The 26151-nt window shown below is 51.2% G+C and overlaps 1 protein-coding gene across 3 annotated transcripts in view; it reads left to right on the top strand.

Moving 5' to 3' along the window:
- The window catches only part of GPR156 (G protein-coupled receptor 156), a 114593-nt gene extending 88506 nt beyond the window's left edge, over positions 1 to 26087 (top strand). For 2 of the 3 annotated variants that reach the window (XM_002716658.5, XM_051818996.2), the window contains 5 exons: positions 5357 to 5482; positions 6428 to 6523; positions 9682 to 9918; positions 17416 to 17574; positions 23128 to 26085. In XM_002716658.5, the coding sequence (XP_002716704.2) occupies positions 5357 to 5482; positions 6428 to 6523; positions 9682 to 9918; positions 17416 to 17574; positions 23128 to 24441 (1932 nt within the window). In that variant the 3' untranslated portion in view covers positions 24442 to 26085. Of the gene's footprint in view, positions 1 to 5356; positions 5483 to 6427; positions 6524 to 9681; positions 9919 to 17415; positions 17575 to 23127 lie in introns of all 3 variants that reach the window. The other variant, XM_008266872.4, reaches the window with a different exon arrangement.
- Positions 26088 to 26151: the final 64 nt, after the last annotated feature.

Genomic DNA, 26151 nt, shown 5'->3' with positions numbered 1-26151 from the left:
CCTGAAAGAAGCTCCTGGCTCCTGGCTTTGGATCAGTGCAGCTCCGGCCGTTGTGGCCAATTGGGGAGTGAACCAGCAGATGGAAGACCTCTCTCTATCTCTCTCTCTATCTCTCTCTCTGCCTCTCCTTCTCTCTGTGTGTAACTCTGACTTTCAAATAAATAAATAAATAAATCTTTAAAAAAATAAAAAGAGTACCTTTCAAAGAGAAGGTGTTTCTAATTTTGATGAAATCCAGAGTTTTGATATCATAACTAAACATAATTTGCCTAAATTAAGGATCCAAATGGTTTTCTCTTATATTTATCACTAGAAATTTTAGAGTTTTAGTTTTTACCTTTAGGCCTGTAATCCATTTTTAGTCAATTGTGGAATATGATGTGATGTATCAATTTGAAATTCATGTTTTTACATGTGGGTAACCTATTCTTCCAATTGTTGAAAACACTGTCCTTCCTTCAATGTTATATCTGTGCCCTTATTAAAAATAGATATGAAGATCTATTTCTTGACTTTCCACCCTGTCTCATTGATGTGTTTGTTTATATTGACTATTATACTATACTACCTTGATTTCTATAACTTTATATGAAATGTTGAAATCAGGGAGTATTAGTTCTCCAACTTTGTTCTCTTTCAATGTTGTTTTGGTTAATCAAATCCTTTGAATTTCCACATGAAGTTTGAGTCAGTCTGCTAATTTCTATAATAATCCTGTTGGGATTTTGATTGAGATTGCATTGAATCTAAAGATCAAATTATAGATAGTTGATTCCTTAATAATATTGTATTTGTCTTTTAATCCAAGAATGCAGTATCTCTCTCCATTTATCTAGGTCTTTAATTTCTCTCAGCAATTTTTTGTAATTTTCAATATGAGTCTTTCTTATCTTTTGTCATATTTATTCTATGTTATTGCACAGGTAATTATTTTTTATTTTTCACTTTAAGATTGGTTGTTGCTAAAATAGAAACATATAATTTTTTTAAGATTTATTTATTTAAAATGCAGAGTTACAGAGAGGCAGAGGTGGAAACAGAGAGAAAGAGAGGTCTTCCACCTGCAGGTTCACTCCCCAGATGACCACAACCACCGGAGCTGCACCAATCCAAAGCCAGGAGCCAAGAGCTTACTCCAGGTCTCCCACATTGGTGCAGGGGCCCAAGGATCTGGGCCATCTTCTGCTGTTTTCCCAGGCCATGACAGAGAGCTGGATCAGAAGTGGAACAGCCGGGACTCGAACCGGTGCCCACATGGGATGCCAGCACTGCAAGGGGAGCTTTACCCACCATGCCATAGCACCGGGCCCTATTTGATTCTTTTAGGCTGATCTTGTATGCATCAGCCTTGCTAAACTACATATTAGTTCTAGTAGCCTTTCTGTGGATTTCATTGGGTTTTCTACAAAAAGATGATCATATTTGTAAATAAAGATAACTTTTTTCTAATGTGTTGTCTGATGGCACTGGCTAGAAAGAAAAGAAACAATCTTGAATGCCAAAAGTGAAAACATATATTCTTAAGTTATTCTTGGACTTACTGGGGAAGCATTCAGCCTTTTAAACCTAAGCCTGATGTCAGTGGTTTTATTGTAGAAACTGTTTATCCAGTTGGGAAAGTTCCCATCTAATCTTACTTTACTTAGTGTTTTTGTCAAGCTTTTTGAGTTTCGTCAAATACTTTTTATGTGTCTATTGAGATGATTGTATGTTTTTTTCTTTTTTAGTTTGTTCAATGGAGGATTACATTAAATAATCTTAGAATGCCATTTGCATTCCTGGGATAAATTCTACTTGGTCATGATGTATTATCCTCTGTGTGTATTATTGCATTCTTTTTTTTAAATATATTTATTTATTTGAGAGGTAAAGTTACAAACAGAGAGAGGCAGAGGCAGAGAGAGATGTCTTCCATCCACTGGTTCACTCCCCAAATGGCCATAACGGCCAGAGCTGAGCTGATCTGAAGCTAAGAACTAGGAGCTTCTTCTGGGTCTCCCATGAAAGTGCAGAGGCCCAAGGACTTGGGCCATCTTCTACTGCTTTCCCAGGCCACAGCAGAGAGCTGGATCGGAAGAGTAACAGCCAGGACATGAACTAGCGACCCTATAGGATGCTGGCACTGCAGACAGTGGCTTAGCCCACTATGCCACAGCCCCGGCCCCTATATTCATTTTTAGAAGAATTTTGCTTACCACTTTTGTACTCATGTTCTTAATGGGTATTGCTGTGTAATTTTCTTTTCTTGCAATATTTTTCTAGTTGTGGTATTAGGATAATACTGTCCTTAAATGAGTTGGGAAGTATTCCCTCTTTCAATTTTTGGAAAGGTTTGTATATAATTGTATAATTGGCACTCACAAAGAGTTTAAGTACTTTACAGTAATTATTTTCATCTCTTCCCATTTCAATCATTGTCATTGTTTTTGCTTTTACACATATTGTAAGCCCCTTATAATTTATTATTTTTGTTTAAAAATCAATTATCTTTAAAAATATTTAAATTAATAAAAATAGACAATCTGATTTTCCATGTCCTGACCATTTGAAGTGCTCTGAATTTCCTCTGTAGTTCCACATTTTCATTCACCTGGTATCATTTTTCTTTGACCTCAAGAATATCTAACATCCTAGTGTGTGTTAGCGATGATTTCTTTCAGCTTTTATATATCTGAAAGTCTTTATTTTGCCTTTGTTTCTGAAAGATGTATTGATGGCTAGAGAATTCTAGATTAAGGCTTCCTTTTCTTCTTTCAGTTCTTTGAAGGTGATTTTCCACTGTCTTCTCCTGTGCTCTTGTGCCGGATAAGTCTCTTTTCTTTCTTCTCTTTGTTCCTGCACACATAGTGTGTCTTTTCTCAGTAGTTATTCTGAAGGTTTTCTCTTTATCACTGCTTTTGAGCAATTTGTTTAGGCAGCGGATTTGTATTTCCCTCACAAGTACCTGGAACCACCTGATTGTGCTTATTTTCTTGGGGGTGGCCAAAAGCTCAGATCCACATTTCTTTTTTTTTTTTTTAAAAGATTTATTTATTTACTTGAAAGTCAGAGTTACACAGAGAGAGAAGGAGAGGTAGAGAGGGAGAGAGGGAGAGAGCGAGAGAGAGAGAGGTCTTCCATCCACTGATTCACCCCCCAGATGGCCACAACGGCCAGAGCTGCGCTGATAAGAAGCCAGGAGCCAGGAGTCTCTCCCGGGCCCCCCACACGGGTGCAGGGGCCCAGGCAGTTGGGTCATCCCCTACTGCATTCCCAGGCCATAGCAGAGAGGTGGATTGGAAGAGGAGTAGCAGAGAGGTGGATCGGAAGAGGAGCAGCCGAGACTCGAACTGGCGCCCACATGGGATGCCGGCACCGCAGGTGGTGGCTTCACCTGCCATGCCACAGCACCGGCCCCAGATCCACATTTCTTTTTTTTATTTTTATTTATTTATTTTTTGACAGGCAGAGTGGACAGTGAGAGAGAGTACCGTTGGTTCACCCTCCAATGGCTGCCGCGGCCGGCACGCTGCAGCCGGCGCACCGCGCTGATCCGATGGCAGGAGCCAGGTGCTTCTCCTGGTCTCCCATGGGGTGCAGGGCTCAAGGACTTGGGCCATCCTCCACTGCACTCCCTGGCCACAGCAGAGAGCTGGCCTGGAAGAGGGGCAACCGGGACAGAATCCGGCACCCCGACCGGGACTAGAACCCGGTGTGCTGGCGCCGCAAGGTGGAGGATTAGCCTAGTGAGCCGCAGCGCTGGCCCAGATCCACATTTCTATATCACTTTATGTGTGCTGTGTACACTGCTGGCCTGAGCCTTAATCATACTTCTTATTTTCTCTTTCCTGCTATTTTTCAGCATTTTCATCCTGTCACAGCATCTATATTTTCTGCTTCACAAAAGTAGCACATTGTCTTCATATTAACTCTAATAGTTCGTATGTACATGAAGAAAATCCTGGTAATTTCTCCTGTGCCCGCCTCTTTTCTCAATACCATTCTATGAGTTAATAGTTACCAAGGGCCGGTGCCGCGGCTCAGTAGGCTAATCCTCCGCCTGTGGCACCAGCACCCCGGGTTCTAGTCCCGGTCGGGGCGCTGGATTCTGTCCCGGTTGCTCCTCTGCTGTGGCCTGGGAAGGCAATGGAGGATGGTCCAAGTCCTTAGGCCCTGCACCCGCATGGGAGACCAGGGAAGCACCTGGCTCCTGGCTTCAGATCAGTGCGGTGTGCCAGCCGCAGTGCGCCGGCCACAGCAGCCATTGGGAGGTGAACCAATGGAAAAGGAAGACCTTTCTCTTTGTCTCTCTCTCTCACTGTCCACTCTGCCTGTCAAAAAAAAAAAAGAAGTTACCAAAAGTGGCAGGTGTTGTGCAGGGAGTTAAGCTGCCCCCTGGGATGCTGACATCCCACATCAGAATGCTGATTCAAGTCCCAGCTGCTCTGCTTCTGATCCATCTTCCTGCTAATGCAACTGGGGCAGGGGAAGGGGGTGGGAAGCCAATGATGGCTCAGCTATTTGGGCCCCTATCACCTACATAGGAGGCTTAGATGGAGTTGGCTTAGATGGAGTTCCTGATCCAGCTCCAGCCATTGCAGACATACTGGGAGTGAACCAGTAAATGAAAACTATCTTTCCCACCCTTGCTCTGCCTTTCAAGTTAAATAAAACTAAATAAACATTTTTAAAAAGTATCACAATGATTTGATGTGAAAGCTGCCACATCTCTATGTGCTCATATAAACATCTAGAAATATAAGTGTATTTATTTTATAAGACTCCTTGAATCCCTGGAGCAAAGGGAGGATATGAAAAAGTTAAACAGTGGTAAGGTTAATTGGGATAATGATGCTATCAGTATAGAAGTCCCAGCGAGTGTTCAGCATCTGCTTCATCTTTTTTTTTTTTTTTTGCATATTTTTTTTGACAGGCAGAGTGGACAGTGAGAGAGAGAGAGAGAGACAGAGAGAAAGGTCCTCCTTTTCCGTTGGTTCACCCCTCAATGGCCGCTGCAGCTGGCACACCATGCTGATCCCAAGCCAGGAGCCAGGTGCTTTTCCTGGTCTCCCATGCAGGTGCAGGGCCCAAGGACCTGGGCCATCCTCCACTGCCTTCCCGGGCCACAGCAGAGAGCTGACCTGGAAGAGGGGCAGCCGGGACAGAATCCAGCGCCCCGACCGGGACTAGAACCCAGTGTGCCGGCGCCACAGGCGGAAGATTAGCCTAGTGAGCCACGCTTCATCTCTGATGACTGGACTTGAAGCTCCTCAGGAGGGCTGACCCTGGAGCCCAGCTCAGCGCACATGGGACACTTTAGCCCCGGTGTTGTGTGGTCAGCAAGCAAAGGGAAGTTTTAACCTTGACTCTCTTGCAGATTATCAAAGACCTGCAGTTGCTGGGGTTGGTGGCTGCCCTGGTGATGGCCGATGTGATCCTGCTTGTGACGTGGGTGCTGACGGATCCCATCCAGTGCCTGCAGATCCTGGGTGTCAGTGTGACGGTGAGGGACCCGGTCCCTGGGTGTGTGCTGCACGTGTGTACTCGACAGGCTCTGTGGAGACACAGGGATCATCTCCTAGCAACATTCACTGTGTGGTCATCTTGTAACAAGAAGATAAAGGGCCCAGAGAGGAAGAGTCAGGGGCTGTAGCTGCCAGGAAGGCCTTGTCCCTTCTGCCGGGCGTGCTGCCTTCCACTCTGCGCCCGTGGCCCCAGGGGTCTTGTCGTGGGCATCCACTGGGACGTCAGCACACTGCAGTCTACCTGGCAGTTGTCTCCGCTTCCGCATCAGCAATGATGGGAAATGCCGGCTACAGGAAGTTGCCTTCCCCTAGCTGTTGAGAGGCAGAGGTTATATTTGGAGGTGGTCTTTGGTGTTAGTCAACCCTGGCTCAAATCCCAGTTCTACCAGGCTCACCAGTGTTGTGGGCTTGGGTAAATTATTTAACCTAAGTCTGTGTTTCCTCACAGGGAAAAAGGAGATATATTATCTGTTTCTCAGGACTAAGGTGGAGGTTAAATGAAACAATTCAGGTAAAGAACTTAGCTGTGCTGGTACTTAGTGCTCAATTAATAGGAAGTATTGCGGGGCAGAGGGATATGGTAGAATAATGACAACCCGAACTGAACTGGATTCAGGTGCTTGCCAATAGAAGGTCCCTGGAGTGAACAGACTTGTCATTTGGCTGAGGCTCGCACTTGAGTGGCGGTGGCAGAAAAGCACATCACTGAGGGGCAGCCGTGCCACCAGGACTTCTTCACTGTCTCCTCCCACTCAGGGTCACTCCCCGCTGAGTTCCGGTGAGGGCACTGGAGCTCACAGTTTGTACATAGTGCAGGGGCAGTTGTGTGCTGGAGAGGAGCTCCCACTACAGCATGCTCACGGAGCTCTGCTGTGTCCCTGGTAACCGTGGTGGTGTCCTTCCTGACTCTGTGTCCCTCCTAGGTGACAGGGAGAGACGTGTCCTGCTCTTTGACCAACACACACTTCTGTGCTTCCCGGTACCCCGATGTCTGGATCACTCTTGTTTTGGGATGCAAGGTTGGTAGCCACATCTCCTCCGGATGAATCTGTCACCCACAAAATGGCTATGGAGAAGGAACCACAGTAGTTAATGGGGTCTGCTGATTGAGGAGTTGGGCAAAGAACCTTGACTTCACAGGAGACCACTGTCGATGCGCAAGTCTCACGGTCACGACCTTTTTCATTTCCATGCATTTTCTATAGTTAGAGGTCACTCTGGGCTCCTTCATTCAGTCTCCCCTGGACCACCTGGAAACCACCTACTTTCTCCCATGGCTTGACTGGGTTTTGTAATTGCTTTGGCAGCACCATTTTTCTCCCCTGCTCCCCTGCAAGGGAGATTATGGGAAAACATCCTACCCACTGTTTGGCCTCCTAAGTGCCCTTATCACGCCTCTTGTGTCTCTCTTCAAGATTTGAGTCAGAGCACCCTGCTGCCTTTCACCCACCTGACTGCCTCACGCTGGCTGGAGGCAAAGCTGGCTCTAGACCACATCTGTGGTTTCTTTTAAGGGGTTCCAGCTGCCTCAGAGGGTCCCCCATACTGTCCCACAACGCCCTGTGGGGGAGGAGCCTGCATGCTGGCCGCGGGGGGCAGAGAGGCCTGCTTGCCTGAGAGCAGACAGGGCAGAGGGGCCTTCTGTAGAAGGTGGCATACTGTAAAGGTCACTTTTCCTGCCTCCACCCCCGGGACAGCACTCAGATGGTTGCTTCTGAGTCAGGCCTGGGAGCAGGCAGGGCTGGGACAAGAAATGGTGCTTTTTAACCATGTTATTTTGATAGAAATATTATCATGTTGCTAGAAATATTTTATAAAGGAGCTTCCAGGAAGTGACCAGGTCTGAGCCTCGAGGATCTTGCTGATGTTTAAGGTCATGGACAGAACCGAGTTTGAATTCGGACTCGGCCCCTTCCTAGCTAGCCTGGAGACTCACTTACCATCTCTGAGCAATTCCAGGTTTCTGGAGAGCTCACGCGTGTTGCGAGTTTCCAGGTGTTCCTGGCCCGTAGCAGAAGCTCCAGAGATGTCAGGTACTGCTGTTCTTCCACTGCCTCCGGACACACAGAGCCTCTCCCGGCTCCTTGAGTCCCTGTAGCAGAGCGTGTCCTGCCCAGCCCTGCTCCCCACCTTGCCTTGTATGTGTTTCCATTTCCACCTGCTTCACCATAATATCTTTCTGCAGGACAAAGACAGAAATGGGGGAAGATGCTGGACATCAGGAAGCTGAGCCAGACCCCCATAGGCCAACTCTCCTGAGCAGGACCCCAATCTCCACATTCAGTTCCAGGACTCCCCGCCTGAGCCTGTCGCCAACACTGTACCCCTTCCTTCTCAGTGAAAGTGAATAACACAAAGATCAGCCGTGATTCACTCAAACAGGAGCCATGATGTATAAAGCCCTATTTATACTAACCTCCCTTTTAGCAAAAATTTTAATAGAATTAAAATATTTTAATAGAATCGTATTTGAACATTTCAGAATCACAGAATTCTTTTTGTTAAAGTTTTATGGATTTATTTATTTGAAAGGCACAACATCAGCGATGGAGCGGGGGGAGGAGACTGATTGATCAATCTCCCCATCTGCTGGTTCACTCCCCAAATGCCCACAATAGCCAGATCTGGGCCAGGCTGAAGCCAGGAGCCAGTAACTGCATCCTGGTCTCCCACATAGGTAGTAGAAGCCCAAGCACTTGGGCCATCTTCCGCTGCCTTCCCAGGCACATTAGCAGGGAGCTGGATCAGAAGTGGAGCAGCCGGGACTTAGACTGGCGCCCTGATACAGGATGCTGGTATCATAGGCAGCTAGGTAACCTGCTGGGCTACAATGCCGGCCCCTTTCATTCATTTTTTATTACATTACTAACGACTCAGCTCTACCAAATGTCACCTGATAGCATCAGTCACTCAAAAGTCAGGCCCCACTGGCATCCTGATTTCTGTATCCTTTAGCCAGTGATGATCTCACATGGACACATTTGGCCCCTGCGGCCTCATGTGGGACCCTGGACATTAGGGACCCCTAGAAGGCATCTCGGCCCTGCCGACTCCTTCTCTACTGGCACAACCAGTCCTCCAAAAAATTATCTATAGAGCCATCTGTACAGGTGGAGTTGGCCAGATCATGTGATCCCAGAGTCACCGGGAGGTGTCTTGTAGACACCTGACTGTAACTTTATTATCAGTTCTCCCTCTGGGCACCCATCCCTCTCCTCACTCCATCTCCCATTCTGTGATATAAACCTGGGCATTAGTGTGCTCCCGTGAAATCTCCCTACCACACAGGGAACTTGGAAAGCCAGGCCCATGCCTTCTTCTTCCCTGCACTGTTGTTTTCTGCCCTGTGCCTGGTACAGCACCTTGCACAGTCAGAAAGGGCTTTTTTATTGATGAAAGCTTTGATCTCTGTTTATATGCAGCTCCTTCTGGGAGAAGCAGCCCTTGACAGTGCTGTGAGTTATCTTCTCCTTAGCAAAGACGAGAAATCTGAGAGCAGGCTTCTATTCATGGGAAGAGGAAAGAATAGGGCTCTGGGTTCCTTGTGTGGGGGCAGGGAATGTCACGGAGCGAGTGGAAAGTGTAGCTGGAGCATTCGCTGCCAGTGCCACCCCTCCCCTCAGCCGTGCCCAGGTGCCAGCCTGCCTTTGTTCTCTTTTTCCACCCTGCATCTCCCATGAACACCCACTGGCACAGAGCCGCTGCTAGCCTAGAGAGACGCTTTGTGTAGGGTGGAAAAAGGCATCCCTTCTAGGCAGACGCAGTCTCGCAGGTGCAGAGCTTGGCAAGCAGATGGTGCCTGTGGGCAAATTAGGAAAAAGAGCCCGTTCCCCTGGGCCCTGGCCCTGCTGGGACACGTGACTGGACACGCGGACCGCAGGTCAGTCTCAGCTTCCACGTGCCCCTCAGCTTTGTGCGGTAGCTCCCGCCACCAGCAGCACCGAGTGCCCACTGCCCTCCCTGTAGGAGAGGAAAAGCACATTTCTTAAGAACCTACCAGCTAGAGGCGGCCGCTCTCAGAGTGTTCCTGTGCACGCTCTTTGTGAACCGGAGCAGCAGCCGTGTAAGGCAGGTGGTGTCGTCCCTGGTTTACAGAGGACGCCAACGGCCCTAAGCCCCACGGCTCCTTCACCCGCTGCCCTTCCTCCCTGAGCCACGGGTTCTCTCTCACTTTCAGGGTCTGCTCCTGCTGTGTGGCGCCTACCTGGCCGGCCTGACCGACCACGTCAGCTCGCCTCCCGTCAATCAGTCCCTAACAATCATGGTGGGGGTCAACCTCCTGCTCTTGGCTGCTGGGCTGCTTTTGGTGGTCACCAGATACCTGCAGTCCTGGCCCAACCTGGTCTTTGGGCTCACATCTGGAGGCATCTTTGTTTGCACAACCACCATCAACTGCTTCATCTTCGTCCCCCAGGTATGCTCGTGGGACTAGGGGCACGGGGTGGAGCGGGGCAGGGCCAGTGTGTCAGAACAGCCCTCAGCCACTCCACTGTTTGCTCCGGGCGTGAGATGGCTCATTTTGTTTTCTGCCGTTTTTTAGAGTTAGAAGAAAGGAGGGGATCCTAATGAGCTGGGCCCCCTCCGTCGCTCCTCCCAGTCCTGGAGGGGGACAGCCCTGTCCCACCCCCACCCCCCCACCCCCCACCCCCAGCCAGCGCGGCAGCTGCCCCATTCCACCCTGACACTTTAAGTGCCTGCTCCTTGGTGGCTGCCTCCCAGACCTGCTTTTCCACCCACTCCCTGCCCCTCCCCCACTCTGCTTCACTCACTCCCCATCCCCCCTCGGCCCCAGCTAGTCCGGAAATGAGGAGCCAGTATTTCTTTCCAATCAGGGATTGCAAATTCACAATGAAAAATCCATTTGGAATTTTTTGATTCAAGACCCTTTCTTTTTTATTGAAGGAAAATGTAGAACATTCCTTTTCCTTGTACACCAAGGAGAAATAAAAAATGTGTTTCAGATTATGGGGATTAAGAAAGAAACCAACGAGGGAGGAAGCTAGAAGCAGAAATATCCAGACAGCAAAGAGGAAGAATGGGAGTCCGAGGGGAAGGCCAAGGGTTCCATAGGCTTGGGAAGGAGGGTGATTGCGCTCGTTCATGTCGTGCCCCAGGGACGCTGAACAACACATCCAAGTTCATGAACTTGGCAGTGGGCACTTTCCTCTCTCCTTCCTGGTTTGCCTTTCCTTCCCCCGTAAACCCTCCTTCATCCCACTCACCTGCTGAGATCCCATTCCGATTCCCATTGCAACTACTAGTTCACCATGAGCTACTTCCTCATGAAAGAGCTAATCAGTGACTTACTTGTGTGGGCTTTGGTGTATTTAAAAAAAAGAAAAATGCACTTTGAGACATGATGGTGTGACACACACATAGACCCTTTTCTCTTCGTCCTGTTCACAAGTTTTCATGAGAATACTCAACAGAATAGCAAAATATAGAAAAATCTACAGCAGCAGCACTAGAAACCAAGGATGGGTATTACGTCTGTGGCAGAAACTAGAGAAATTGTTGCCGAATGTGAATGAATGTTCTAAGAACAGATTGAAAGCAGCCCTTGTGAGCTTGTTTGTCTCAGACGTAATAGACAAGGCCATAAGAAGCAGCTTTACTTACTCCCCGTAAGGGCTGTTCCTTCCTGGGAGATGGGAGAAAGGGAGTGGGGAGGGGGCTTTTGGGAGGCCCACCTCTTAGGCCCTGTGACCAAAATTGTTGGCTGGTACCCTCTTCACCAACCCCTTCTAGTCTTGCTTGCCTCCACTATATAAGCTAAAAGAGCAAAAACACTTCCTCCATCAGCCCTTTTTATAGCCTCTTTGAAATGGGACAGCATTTTACATACTAGAAATTTCTTTGGGAAGTCTTTGGGAAAGCTTTTGCCTTCCCTTGACTCCCCAAAAAAGTGATAAGTATGGCTGGCATCACATCTTTTACTTTATATATATATATATATATATATATATATATATATATATATATATATATAGTGTGTGTGTGTGTATATATATATATAGTATAAATAAATAAATGTGATTATATATATATATAAGATTTATGTATTTATTTGAAAGGCAGCATGACAGAGTGAGGAGAGAGACTGGGACCCTCTGGTTCAGTCCCCAGATGTCCACAAAAGCTGGGACTGGGCTAGGCCAAAGCTGGGAGTCAGCAACTCCATCTGCAGTTGCCATGTGGGTGTCAGGAACTCAAGTTCTTGGTCCATCATCCACTGCTTCCCTAGTACATTGCCAGGAAGCTGGATTGCAAGCAGAGTAACCAGGACTCGACCCAGCACTCCAATATGTGATGTGGATATTCCAACAGGCAGCTTATACCTACCCCACCCCTTTTATCTTCTTTCTGCCTTCAATGTTTGTGATCCTGGAACAGCTGCAGCCATCTTGTGACCATGAGGGAAAGACTAAGAGAATAAACACACACACACACACACATAAAATATAGCTTTTCCCATGGAGGAATATAAATTCATGGGGAAAAGACCTGTGAAGAGAGTCTGAGGTCCACAAAAAGAGGACCACAAGTGTCTGAATATTGGCAGAAATCTCCTTCCTCTGAAATATACATTTTTAGAAGGCATCTGGTTTGTCTTATCAGTAAGATTCAAAGGATGTTGCCTCTCTTCAATGACAACAAGCACCGTACAAAGGACAAAATCTTAGATAATGTAATATTGAATAAGAATGAAAGATATGGTACTAAATTTAAACCCTCAACAGAAGCTTTGAATAGGCAATGGGTCACTACAACAATATCCAGCTACTAAGTAATTCAAGGAAACAAAGCAAGACTAGCAGAGATGAGAGACTAAGTAAGAAATATAGAGAGCAGATCTATAAATAGAATTTAGAGTGAAAGGAGTCTCTGAAAGAGAACACTGTCACTGGGACAGAAGCAACCATCAAGGAACTATTAGAAGAAAGCCTCCTTGATCTGAAACACGATTGCCGTCTGGGAGTGGAGTAAACCAGCAACTACGGGCACAGCCTTGCTCATGCTCCTCTCTCTACCCTCTCCTCTCCCCACTGCCCGCTTGTCCCCGAGGCCTCGCCTCCTGACATCCGTTTCCTCTGGGTCTGAATCTCAGCCCTAGGACAATAGGGCTTTCTTGGTGTACTCCCACAGCACACAGACACAAAAATGCAGGGCCAAGTGTGGCTTGAACTCTGACTTCCAGGTCTGAATTAAGCACCAACAAGCTGTTGATTTGGGGTGGGGGAGGGGGTACAGGACCTGGAGAATACACAGAGCTCGCCTTTCTCACTCCCTCTCTCTGCCTGGCTTCTACTTTTCCTCCATGGCTTGCTTTCTCTTACTCCACCCTTTCTCTGTCCATTCTCATAATTCTTTTCCTTTTGAGTTGAGCTTGATGTAAAACTAAAAAACACATCTTACAGTCTGCTGTATGTTGGTGTAGGATGCAAGTTCCTTTTCAATATGTGAACGTGTCACTGTGGTTTGTCCCTTTATTGATTTGCCCCTCTGGCTCGGAGGACTTTGATATAGAAGAGCAGTTCTCCCTGTGAGCCTTGCACTGTGTATTCCCAAAAAAGTAGGACACTGGGTAAATTTGGAAACACGTGCAAGGAGAGCTATGTGGAGGGCTGGGGCGGTGGTTTGCAGTGAGGCGGACTCCTTGCCCCAGAGCCCTCAGACTGCACTGTGATGGGAGGGGTTTGTAAAAGCAAAGGCATGGATACCCCCCAGGACAGCTAGGCGGTGCTAGAGAGCTGGGTGAAATGGATGACAATGCAGCAAGTGGACCACTCAGGAAATGCCTAAGTGTTTATGCCAAGCGCTGAGGTCATCCCAGCAATCAGGCCGCCTCTGCTCTTTAAACCTGAGTGTGACCCATACCTCCACCCGCCACTCCCTCTCAGAGGCAGCAGGGTCCTGAGGCAGGCTGTTGCTTTCTCCTCTAACCCCTAAAGTGTTTTCACTGGCTCCTCCATGAACTCAGGGCTTTTCACCTTGCCTAATGGCAATGGATGTGCCAGCACCCCTACCAGACCAGTGAGCTTTTTAAAGCTCATTTGTTCATTTGCCCTTCCACCCATCCATTAATTGCTGGCTATGTGCAGCTAAACCCATGGCCCCACCTCTAAGTCACAATACACGTGTTCAGTGCTACACAAGGCCAAGAAGAGTGCAGCCAGACTCCCTGGGAACTGGGGTGTTTGAGGTCAGCCTGGAAGGGCTAACGAGAGTTCAGTGAGCACGTGGAGGGAGGACAGCGGGTGGAAGAGCAGGTGGGACAGCACCGCAACCAGCAGCAGAGAGGGCTGGGGGCGGCCTGTTATGAATGCGTGCTTGGAGACCACAAGTCTGCTGAGCTTGAAGCACAGAGGGAAATAAGGGGGGATTGGCAGAAGAGGAGGGGGCTCCTGCAGTGAGCCTCCTGTCCGTGTGCCCCGCTAAGGACTTCATATTTAGTCTATGGCATCAGTGTCCCATGGCTGCCGCCCAGACTCGGGGGCTTAGCACAGCACGTATCTATCGTCTTTCAGTTCTGGAGGTCAGAGTCTGGAATGGACAAAGGCCTGCCCCCCTTCAGAAGACGCTAGGGGAAAGCCCGGTCCTTGTCTCTCCCAGCTTCTGGAGAACTCCTGCGTCTGTCGGCTCACTGCCCCCTCCTCCACCTTCTGAGCCAGCCAAGTGGCATGTTCACATCTCTCTCTCTCTCTCTCTCTCTCTCTCTCTCTCTCTGGGGCCTGTTCCCATTGTCACACCTCCTCCGACTCTGACCCTCCTGCCTCCCTCTTCTAAGCACTACTCTGGCTAATCCAGAGTAGCCGCCCCATCTCACCACCCTTAACTTAATCCTGCTTACACCATTCCTTTGACTGTGTGAGATAATGCATTCCCAGAGCCCCAGAATCAGGAGGTGAGCGAGCATCTTTCAGGCCATTACTCATCCTATCTCGCCCACAGAGCTCACAGGCTGTGAAAACAAGAACCTGCCGGTCCCTCTAGAGAGGCCCTGGACATGGTACAGGAGGGTCATGTAGGTCTGTATCCCAGAAACACTGAAGGGTCCAGTCTCAGGAGCCAGGATCTTCCCCCAGCTAGGAATTAAGGGAGGCTGGGGATGAGGGGCAAATTCAGTCCAGGGGTGCCTTGGCTCCCGCTACCAGCTCAGGGAGAGATGGACCAAAAGTCTTGGAGGTACCCTTAACCTGTGTTGTGCCCTTACACGCATTTTGGGCAGGTCCTCCAGGGGCCTGGCAGAGGGGGCTCGCTGGGAGGAAAAGGAGAACCTGTACACTCAGGGAGATCAGGGCGACACTCCAGGGTCGCTGCTAAGAGAATAACCCCTCGAGGTCAGCCTCAGCCGCCTAAGACCAGCGAGTGATGGTGACCCTGGCTGTGGGTGCCATCCCGAGTGGGGTGATGAGCCTATGGGCTCCATCTGTAAGGAGAGAGCCTCCTGAGAGGGGGTGCTCCTGTGGCGGCGCAGGCCATGCGGACTCTTGGTGCCATGCAGACTCACACTGAGTCAACGGAGGACTCCAGAGGGCCTGGGTGACAGGACGAGGTGGCGTTGACCTTGATAAGGAGATTCAGAATCCCATCTGAGATTTACGAAACCTAGATCACACGGCACAGTCAGAGCTTCAGGGTTTGAAGAGTGAATCGCAGCAGTTCAGATGCCCTGGACGCATATGCATAGCCATCTCATCGTGGTTCCCAGAACAAAGGTGCCAGTGTCCACAGCACCCATCACGGGAAGACTCTTTATGGGGATTCCCTGGGCACTGGGGATGCCTCCACCCCCATGGCACTGGCACTGAGCAGGTAGACCAGTGTCCCAAAGGCTGCAGAACAGAAGCGCCTGCTGTGAATGTTCTGGGTCCAGCCCCAGCCCTATTCAGTTAACCTGCCTGCGCTTCTGCAGGTTGTTTCCCCAGACTGGCTTCTGCTGAGGAACCTGCCTAGGACCCCTGTAGCCAGTGGCCTCTCTCTTCACCAGCTGTGTGAGGGCCCACGGAGTGGCCTGGTGCCCCGGTCACAGCTGTGGTTCTGCTGCAGACTGGCTGTGTGAACTTAGGTCACACTCCTTCTGAGTCCCTCCTCACTTGTCAAGGAGAGAAGTGGCCTCGTCTCAGACCTGGCGTCCTGTCATTTCTGTTGCCGTGTTGGTTTTCTGTCTGCCTGAGCCTTGATTATTCATTGTATTGGGCATTCACCAACAAGGAACTGAGTTTCCTTTTTAAAAAACTTATTTTATTTATTTGAAAGGCAGAGTTACAGAAAGAGAAAGGGAGGGAAGGAAAGAGGGAGGGAGGGAGAGAGAGATGTTCCACCTGCTTGTTTACTCCCCAAATGGCAACAATGGCCAGGGTTGGGCCAGGTCAAAGGTCAAAGCCAGGACCCAGAAGCTTCATCTGGTGTCCCACGTGGTTGCAGGGGTCCAACCACTTGGGCCATCTTCTGTTTTTCCAGGTGTATTAGCATGGAACTGGATTAGTAGAGCAGCCAGGACTGGAACCAGTGCCCATATGGGATGTCAGCATTGCAGGCGGTGGCTTAACCTGCTACTCCACAATGCTGGCCCCAGAACTGAATTTTCAGTATCAGCAAACACACCTTTAGTTAACAAATAAAAAATAATTAAGAACAGCTATGGGCCGGCGCCGCGGCTCACTAGGCTAATCCTCCGCCTAGCGGCGCCGGCACACTGGGTTCTAGTCCCGGTTGGGGTGCCGGATTCTGTCCCGGTTGCCCCTCTTCCAGGCCAGCTCTCTGCTGTGGCCAGGGAGTGCAGTGGAGGATGGCCCAGGTGCTTGGGCCCTGCACCCGCATGGGATACCAGAATAAGTACCTGGCTCCTGCCATCGGATCAGCGCGGTGCGCCAGCCGCAGCGCACCGGCCGCGGCAGCCATTGGAGGGTGAACCAATGGCAAAGGAAGACCTTTCTCTCTGTCTCTTCCTAGAAGTCTGCTTCAACTCTGGTTTTCTTTGGTCAGTTTAGTGATAGGTAGGTAGGTAGGCAAAGGCTTTTCTATTTTTTAAAAATGATTTGTTTATTTATTTGAAAGGCAGAGTGACATAAAGAGAGGAAGAGAGAAAGAGAGAGAGAGGGATCTTCCATCTGCTGTTCACTCTCCAAATGGCTACAAGGGCCAGGAGCCAGGAGCTCCATTCAGGTCTCCCACATGGTGGCAGGGAAGTACGTGGGTAGTGATCTCCTGCTTTCTTGGGTGCATCAGCGGGAAGCTAGATGGGAAGTTGAGTAGCTGGTATTGAAACCAGCGCTCCCATATGGGATTCCAATGTTGCAAGTGGCAGATTAACCTGCTGTGCCACTACACCCACCTATTTCATCCACCTGCCACATTCTCCCTTTGATATTTTTTAAATATTTATTTATTTATTTATATGAAAGTCAGAGTTACACAGAGAGAAGAAGAGGCAGAGAGAGAGAGAGGTCTTCCATCCGCTAGTTCACTCCCCAATTGGCTGCAATGACCAAAGCTGTGCCAGTCCAAAGCCAGGAGCCAGGAGCATCTTCTAGGTCTCCCACATGGGTGCAGGAGCCTAAGGACTTGAGCCATCTTCTACTGCTTTCCCAGGCCACAGCAGAGAGTTGGATAGGAAGTGGAGCAGCCAGGACATGAACCAGCACCCACATGGGATACCGGCACTGCAGGTGGCAGCCTCACTTGCTACATCACAGTGCAGGACCCCTTTGATGTTTTTAAAGTGAAATAACCTTAACGTCATTCCTGTCTGCAAGTCATGCAGAGTGAAGAACACTTTGAGGAGAGAATAGTTTGTGCGTGTGTGTATCTGTGACAGTGTCATTCCTTGGTGTTTATGAGAAAGAGTGAGGGAATGTGTTTCTGGGTATGCAATTAAATAAATAACACGTGTCCTTTTATCTAACAGCTGAAGCGATGGAAGGCATTTGAAGAGGAAAACCAAACAATCAGAGGCATGGCCAAATATTTCAGCACTCCCAGCAAAGGCGCCCGTGCCCAGTATGTTGAGGAACAGAACTGCCACCCGAGAGGCGAGAAGAGCTCCATGGAGAGGCTCCTCACAGAAGTAAGCCACACCCCTGCCTGGCGGACTCCCTAGAGGGAGGAGCTCCCATCATGCACCAGGGCGGCACCTGCCCTCATTGATAGTGCTCTCTATTCCTCCCATTCTTCCACTCCCCTGACAGCAAGCAGAACCTCCGAGTTCCCAGGGATCCGCATGTACTTCATTCATTCAATGAACACATGTATACTGAGTCACAAGCATCGTGTTAAGTGTGATAAGCAAAGTGAATATAGTTCCTACCCTCACAGATCTCTCACAGTCTAGTGTGGGGAACACATTGACCAGCTATGAGGTGGAAAATGGGGCCAGCCTTGTGGTTCACTGGGTTAATCCACTTCCTGGGACACTAGTATCCCATTTAAGCACCAATTCAAGTCCTGGCTGCTCTGTCTCCCATCCAGCTCACTGCTAATGCACTTGGGAAAACAGCAGAAGATGATCCAGGTGCTTGGATCCCTGCCACCCACATGGGAGACCTGAATGGAGTTCTAGGCTCCTGATTTCAGCCTGGCCCAGGCTGGCCCTAGCTGCTATTTGGGGAGTGAACCAGTGGATGGAATCTCTCTCCCTCCTTCCCTCCCTCCTTCCCTCCCTCCCTCCCTCCTTCTGTCTCTGTAACTCTGCCTTTCAAATATAGTAAATAAATCTTTTTTAAAATGTGGAAAATGGAATTAAAAGCTACATTTATTTTGATGCAAAAAATTTCAAAATCCCAGCATGTGAAGGAGCCTTCAGAAATGCATTTTATGAATGGATTTCAAATATTTTTGCACTGAAATAAGCACACACACACACACACACACATATATTTGAGAGGCAGAGAGGGGGTGGGGGAACTCCCATGTACCCACTGGTTTACTCTCCCAAATGCCCAAAGTGGCCAGGGGGAGGGGGCCCGGGGCAGGGGCAAGAGCCAGGGAACTCATTTCAGGTCTCCCACATAGGCATCAGGGGCCTAATTATGTGAGCCATCCCTAGGCCTCCCAGGGCCTGCATTAGCAGGAAGCTGGAATCCAGGGCCCAAGCTGGGAGTTGAGCCCCTGTACTCTGATGTGAGACACAGGCATCTTAACTGGTAGGCCAAGTGCCCACCTCTAAACTCTGCTTTTATCCATTTTCCACAAACTTTTTGAAGCTCCTTCATAAGCATGTAATCATACATTGTAATGAGAGTTAGAAAGGAAAAATTCAAGGTAGTAAGGGCAAAGGAACCAAACTTAGAGCAGTCAGAATAGACTCTTAGCAAAGAAACTGAAGGTAAAATACAAATTAAGCAGGCAAAAAGTTTTGAGAAAAGTATTCCAAGCAGAGGAAACAGTAATATAATGGCCTGGATTGTAGTGGATAGTGGGGTCTGTGTGATACGTTCCTTCCCTACAGATGAGGACACTTCAAAAAGTTCGTGGAAAATGAATAGAAAGCTAAGTGTATTTTGGTACAAATTATTTCAAAATCCAAGGACAGTTTTTCATGATGTACACTTCCCCTGAACTTCGTGAAGAACCCGCGTATATGTGGATTTCAGAGTGTTTTGCACATAAATGAACTCAGCTTTTAATTCTGTTTCCCATGACCTTTTCCGAGTACCCTCACAGAGTAGCGTTGTCTGGTCCAAGATCTTAAGAGGCCCTCGCTGTCTGTCCCAGGTACCAGCAACTGATCTCCACCCCCATCAACCTGGACAGGCTGACACGTGTACGGATGGGGACAGGGACTAGCCGGGGCCTCTGAACGCCACTGAGGCACTGGGGTGGGCAGCCCTCGGCCGTTCTTGTGTTCCCTGAGCCGAGCCGGCCCCTCCCATAGACTTGGGCCAAGCTAGGGAAGCCTGAAGAGAGCGCTTGGCTGCGCAAAGCCTGCGCTCCTCTCCTGGGGAGAGGGCACTAGCCCGGGGATCAGTCCGCACATGGACTGCAGCTGAGTGACGTGCTGCATTGGTTTCAGTACAGAACGTACCTGCATAGGTGCTCCTTGGAAACAGCCTTCTACCTCGGAACTTCCACTGGGCATTCCCAGTTCCTAGTGAGGGGACTGAGTCTGCAAAGGTAGCACCGTGCACACCCCCAGCTCCCCTGCACCTTCCTGGCCGTCTGGACCTCTGTTGCGCATCAGCGTGGAAGCGTCTGTTTCTTTACTCTTTTTTTTTTTTTTTTTTTTTTTTGACAGGCAGAGTGGACAGTGAGAGAGAGAGACAGAGAGAAAGGTCTTCCTTTTGCCGTTGGTTCACCCTCCAATGGCCGCCGCGGCCGGCGCGCCGCGGCCGGCGCGCCGCGCTGATCCGATGGCAGGAGCCAGGAGCCAGGTGCTTTTCCTGGTCTCCCATGCAGGTGCAGGGCCCAAGCACCTGGGCCATCCTCCACTGCACTCCCTGGCCACAGCAGAGGGCTGGCCTGGAAGAGGGGCAACCGGGACAGAATCCGGCGCCCTGACCGGGGCGGGACTAGAACCCGGTGTGCCGGCGCCGCAAGGCGGAGGATTAGCCTAGTGAGCCGCGGCGCCGGCCTGTTTCTTTACTCTTTATGAAGCGCTCGGAACGTTATTTCAAAGCCAGCCCTCTTCCCACCTGGCAAGGGAGTAGCAGTGCCTTTGATACTCTGGGAAGCCTTCAAAGAAGCTTTTCTTTCTTTCTTTTCACTAAACAGAAGGCCAGAAACTTGGCTAGAACATCCACGATGGTTTCCATTCACAATCAGCTAAGGCTGGAACAGCCAAGTGGACTGGGAACCCGTGACGTGCTTTTTGTACTTGGGCCGTGCTACGCGCTTTCCCGAACAGTGCCTGACTCTGCTCTCTCTGAAGGAATGCCGGGGCCTGCAGAGGAAGGGCCCCACACAGGTGCAGCTGCAGAGGCAGGAAAAGCTGGCCTCGGCCGCCCACACCGCACCTGGCACACCTTGGCCAGGACAGGCCTGCGAACCAGCAGCAATGCGGGCCTGTGGCAGGCTGAGAAGGGGTCCATGGCCACACACCCAGCTCTGCAGCGCTCCTTAGGTAAACACAAGCCTACCTCCTGCACGAGGCCCGCCTCTGCCTTCCCAGAGTCCGTCTGTGGCTCGCTTCCACACGGCCCCCTCTGCTGCCCGGAGCCTCTCTCTTACCTGGCCATGATCTTCTCGTTCCTGCCCCTCTTGCCCATGTGACTGGGGGTTCACAGGAAGCCGTTGGGGGCAGCATCTGTCACGGATTTCCCAGTCTGTGTGAAGAACAGGAGCTAGAAGCTTCCAAGAGCTTGAAGAGTCCCCCTTCTGAACTCTGCAGCAGAGAAAACTCACCTTGTGCCTTCGTTCCTTGAAGCACCGAAACCAGAAGTTGATTCCATTTCTCCTACTGCCCGCACCCTGCGAAACGCGGCGGAGGGTTCTTGGCTGCCCCTGGTTTGCCCAAAGTAATGATTCACAAGCTCATGTGAATGCAGCTGCCAGGCTCCCGCAGGCTTTGCTCCCACAATGGCAGAGCCTCGCACTATGCCTCTAATTAGCATGCAGCCATGAGGACAACAGAGTCCCACTGCCTTTTCTGGAAGAAGGGAAATGCGCTGTGCAGGCCGAGGGGTCTACATCTGTCAGCAGGCAGCGTCAGAGATTGCGTTTGCTGAGAGTGGAGTACTCTTCGGCGGTCACTGTTTATACTGATTTGCTATATGCAGAGGGGTTTGTGGGTAAGGCACAAAAAGACAGCGTCCACAATGCACCCACTGCAGTGGCTGTCACCGGCTAAGGCGTCTCCTTAATTCTGTGAGGGGCTCGGGCCCCCTGAAGCCAGCATGAGAATGTGCAGGGTGGGCTTCAGGAGGAGGGGCTGGTAGAAGAAAGAGAAGAAGATCGGGGTCCTCCTGTGCAGCCATCATAGTGAGACCTTTAGAGAGAGAGAGAGAGAGAGAGAGAGAGAGAGAGATCTGGCACAGCCCAGATATGGAGAGCCTGGATGCCTCGCTGTTACTTATCCCCTCTGCTCCTGGTGAGTCCTTGAGTCATGCCCACGTACCCAGCAATGCCCAGACTCCACCACTCTGCAGGACAGGAGCGGGGAGAACAGGCAGGCAGGTGCTTAGCTGAAAGCCCCCTGCCTTATTCACAGTCGTTTCCTGGCCCTGGCCTCTGTCCTGACGGCGAAAGCAGTAGGCTACGCCAGGGTGAAACGGGGAGTAGTGAAAGCATCAGAACTCATCTTCCTGCTGTCGACAGGAAGCAGCGGGTTAGCCTTGTGGCTGCTCCGGATGTAGGGCTGTTGTACTCCCATTGCTCTCCCACTTGTGCACAGCTCTCCCATGTGAGCTTGAGAAGAAACCACAGGTCCCGTCCCTAGGCTGGGAATGTGCTTTGGTGTCCAGAGCATGCCCAGTGAATACCCAGATGCTCATGCCCGGCTTCTAAAGGGTGTGGTAGCAGGGAAACAGCCTTCTGGTGTTCAGGCAAGCACTTCCTGGAACTTAAGGTCTGGTTACTGCCTTCCCCAAACCCTCAACCCAGTGCCGTCTGCCCCGGGACCTCCAGTTGCCCCTGAAGATCTCACCTCTGCTCCTCTGCCTCTGAGTGCCAGGGGTTCCCAAAAGTCCAGGTAGGGTCTGAGCATCAGCTGCCGCAGCAAAGGTGCAGGGCGTAGCTGTGCCCTGGACCCCACCACTCAGCTGCCACCCCTACCTCATGCCCCGTGCTCTTGTACTCAGAACTGGCACATCTCTGCGGCTCCCGCCTGCCAGCCCCGCTGCGCACTGCCTGGCTGTGCAGCACGAGGGCCGTTCAGCGGCTGCTGTGCCCCAGCCCCATTCATCTTCTGGGCTGCACACTAGATCTACTGGATCAAAAACCTAGGCCCCCTAATCCTTCTTTGCCCATTTTTTTTTTTTTTTTTTTGAGCTTCTCCGATGACTCCGATGCACACACTTCTTTGAGAGGTACTGACAACTGCTACTGCCACTGGCTTTGGCCTTTCACCTGCAGAGGTTCAGCCTGGGCAGGTGATGATGCCAGCCCGAGATTCTCATTGGCCCTCCCCGGATCTGCTCTTACCCCTTCGACCTGGGCGTCTCCGCCTTCCTCCCTGTCTTTCCCATGTCTAGGCTCCGTAGCCAGAGGCAAATGCTGGTTGCCCTGCGTGTTCATCCTCTGGGGATGTGTTCAGATTCGTCTGTACTCTATGAAAGTGTGGTAAACCCAGGACTGACCCATCCCAAACTATTCAGGCTAGTGGCCTGCTGAGTAAGCTGGCGGTCTCAGTTCTGGGGAAGATGAGAGGGGGTTCAGCGGCCAGCACAGAGCCAGAATGTGTCTTCCGCCTCCTCACAGACAGTGTCACACAGACTGGGGACAACACGGGGAGACGAAGGTCACACGCATCAGTGGTGGCTAGCCTTACCGAGTGCCGCAGGTCGGTCACTGTGCCAAGCGCTCCATGTGCCTCAGCTCCGTCCCCGATGGAGGAGCCGCCTCACAGGTTCCCCCCCCCCCCCGGCCCAGACATTGGAAGAACTGGGATTTGACCCCAGGTCTTCTGGGAAATGGTGTGGAACCCCCAACAGCATCTTTCACTGATGGTTTTGCTTTTATTTTACAGAAAAATGCGGTGATTGAAAGCCTGCAGGAACAAGTAAACAATGCCAAAGAGAAGCTGGTGAGGCTGATGGCAGCTGAGTGCAGCTATGACCCCGCCGAGGGTGCAGTCCCCCCTGCCTTTTCCCAGAGCGAGGGCGGCCTGCAGGTGGCCTCTGCCCAAGGCCTGCCAGCTCAGGGACCTTCAGACTGCCCCCCTGGCGGCAGCACGGCTGCCCAGGGCTCCCAGTGTACCGCAGTGCCTTCGCCCCCAGTGCAGAGCCACCAGCAGCCTGGGCGAGACAGCAGCCCCTCCCCGGGGCAGAAGGAGAAGACACCCGACGTGAAAGACTTCTCTCACCCTGTGGACTTGGTTTGCAGACAGAGTCCAGAAAGAGGGGCCCAGGGACCCGCGGCCGCTAGCCAGAGCGTCACGCCGGGCAGGGGGAGCTCTGATCCCCAGAGACTGAAGCAGCCAGAGACCTCGGAAGAGCCCGCGAGGCGGCTGCCCAGAGTGAACTCGGTGATCAGGGAGAAGCTGCAGGAAGTCTTAGAGGACCTGGGCCTGGGCCCCGGGGCGCCCCTCCCCAGCCCCCCGCCTTGTCCTCAGCAGCTCTGGAAGAACAGTGCCGCCCCCAGCCCCCAGAAGATGCCCCTCCGCAGGGAGCTGGGCTTCAGCCCGTACCTGGTGAGGAGAAGGCGGGCGGCGCCTCGCGCTCGCTCGCTCGGTTCTGGCTCCGTGCCCTCATTTGTGGGGCACCGGGTAAACAGCACTCTTTCTGGGGCACACAGTGGGCTGAAGGTGCAGAATGGGGACAGCCCCAGGCCGGACCCCCAGTGTGCTGATTCCAGGGTACCTAGGCCCTCTTCCAGGAAGCCTTTACTGCTCCCCGATCCTCGGGGCAGGTTGGGCACCCTGGAGGGCAGCAAACAATGCCAGCCAGAGCCTGGGGGCGCGGGAGGGGGCAGTGCTGCCTTTCCTCACCAGTCCTCGGCTTCTGGCCGAGCACCAAGTCCCACTACTCCACACCCACCCGGGGCCTCCACCGACCTCCCTGAGCAGTGGCCGCTGCAGCCTCCGCGGTCCCCAGGGTGCCCCTCCCTGTCTTCTCGGTGCACCTACCTTGACACCGAGTCCAGCAGCTCAGATGAGTTCTTCTGCCGCTGCCACCGGCCCTACTGTGAAATCTGCTTCCAGAGCTCCTCCGGCTCCAGTGACAGCGGCACCTCAGACTCTGACCCTGAACCTGCTGTGGGGCTGGCCTCCTGGGAAAAGCTGTGGGCTCGCTCCAAGCCGATCGTGAACTTCAAAGATGATCTGAAACCCACGCTGGTCTGAAGAGCCGCAGAGCTGGTCTGGACAGAGTCCAGGACAACGGCCCCGAGGCCTGTGGGAGGAGAGCCGGTTTCTGGTCTTCAGGGACCGGCCCAGTGGCCTGCATTTGACCAGCCCTTACCGTGTTGCAGCCACACTCACTGTGCTACTTGGGGCACCTCTTGATCTATAAAAAGAGCGGTGCTTCCTGTCTTGTTACTACCTCACATCATTACTATAAAAGACTGCAGTTGGGTAACTGTAAAAGATACTGACTCCTTGAATGAACCGGTGCTAAGTGAGTGCATAGGGTTTCTGCCCAGGTCAGCCTGCATTCTACAAAGCTCTCCATGTACACAGATGGATGGACAGACAAGGTGGAAATGGACGGGAAGCATCCGCAGATCCTGAGCTGTGGACTGTGACCTATCAAACTGGCTTTTTGGTGGACAGGCCTACCCAGAAGATAAGTCTCCATTGTCCTTGGGCCTCCCATCCTGGAAGGGTGTGCATGGTTGGTGCTAAAGGTTGTGAACAGCATCACCCCCGGCTTTCCAGCCTCTGGCCGGACTCAACTGAGAGCCGCTTCTGTACCACTATTCCTTGTTGTCTTTCTGCCAGCCCAGCCCCTCTCGCACCATCATCCCTGAGTGTCAGGTCTCCATGTGCCCACAGGCCTCCCACAGCTCTCTCCTGGGCTCAGCTGGTACCCGGTCTTGTGGCCCACACCCTGACCATCCCAGTGGTGCAGAGCTGCACTAGGGGGAGCACATACCAGCAATCTCTGTTGCATTAAAAGGGAGGCCTACTGGTCAAGAGACTTGGTGCCATTGGGGTTACATGACCGGCAACACTCACACAGATGAGAAAATAGGAAGAATTGGGGGACAGAAAGAGGGAAGAAAACAAGTTTTGAGTTTGGCATGGTGCTTATAATATCTAACTTCAGAAGTTCCTTATGATAACCATGGGAGTAGACACTGTGACCTCTACAGATGGGAAATAGGTGGTTTAGAGAAGGGAGGTGACTCCTAGCATCGTACTGCTGGGCAGTGGCTGAGGGAGCTCTCGCTCTCAGCCCCTGGGCCTCTAATTTGGTGGATTTCCCGGAGTACACACGTCTTCATTCACTCTTCTGTGAGTGACAGGTGAGGCTTGGCAGGCCAGACAGTAGAGTAAGGGCAGTGTAGAGAAATTGAGATGTGCTCCCCCTGCAGTCCAGGATAGCGAGACTGGGTCCCTCGCCCCAGGAGCAATCCTCCCCTTCCTCACTGCTGCAGAGGTGCCAGGGAGTTGCCCGCCACCAAAGCCACAGGGAGAGCGCTGCTGGGTCCGCTTTGCTTGTTACTGAGCTGCTGGTCATTTACAGGCTGTCCCCTGCACCTGCTCCGCTCCCGTGTGTGCATCTGTGGGCGTGCACAGGTTTATGGGAGAGAGTTTGGGCCTTGTGAGGCTGGCTCTAAATGTGTCACAGATCCATCCTAGACTCTCGCGGACTGCGACACCTTGTGACTCTTCAGATCTGGACAAGGAGGTTCCCCTGGTGGCACAGCTTTCTTCTATCGACTCTGTTAAATACAAATTTCGTAATTTATTCTGCGTGTGCGTTTGTAGTTTCTGCTTGTGCTGTTGGCATGTCCAAGTGGTATCTGAATAAAAGAGAGATGAAGGCAAGTCTCTTCAGCAGTTGTAGTCTTGAGCCGGGGAGAGGGACTGGGGAAGACTGAACCCCCC

The sequence above is a fragment of the Oryctolagus cuniculus genome, chromosome 4, assembly GCF_964237555.1.
Source record: "Oryctolagus cuniculus chromosome 4, mOryCun1.1, whole genome shotgun sequence".
NCBI lineage: Eukaryota > Metazoa > Chordata > Mammalia > Lagomorpha > Leporidae > Oryctolagus > Oryctolagus cuniculus.
Note: the sequence above shows the minus strand (reverse complement) of the source record. Positions and strands in the feature narration are given on the sequence as shown.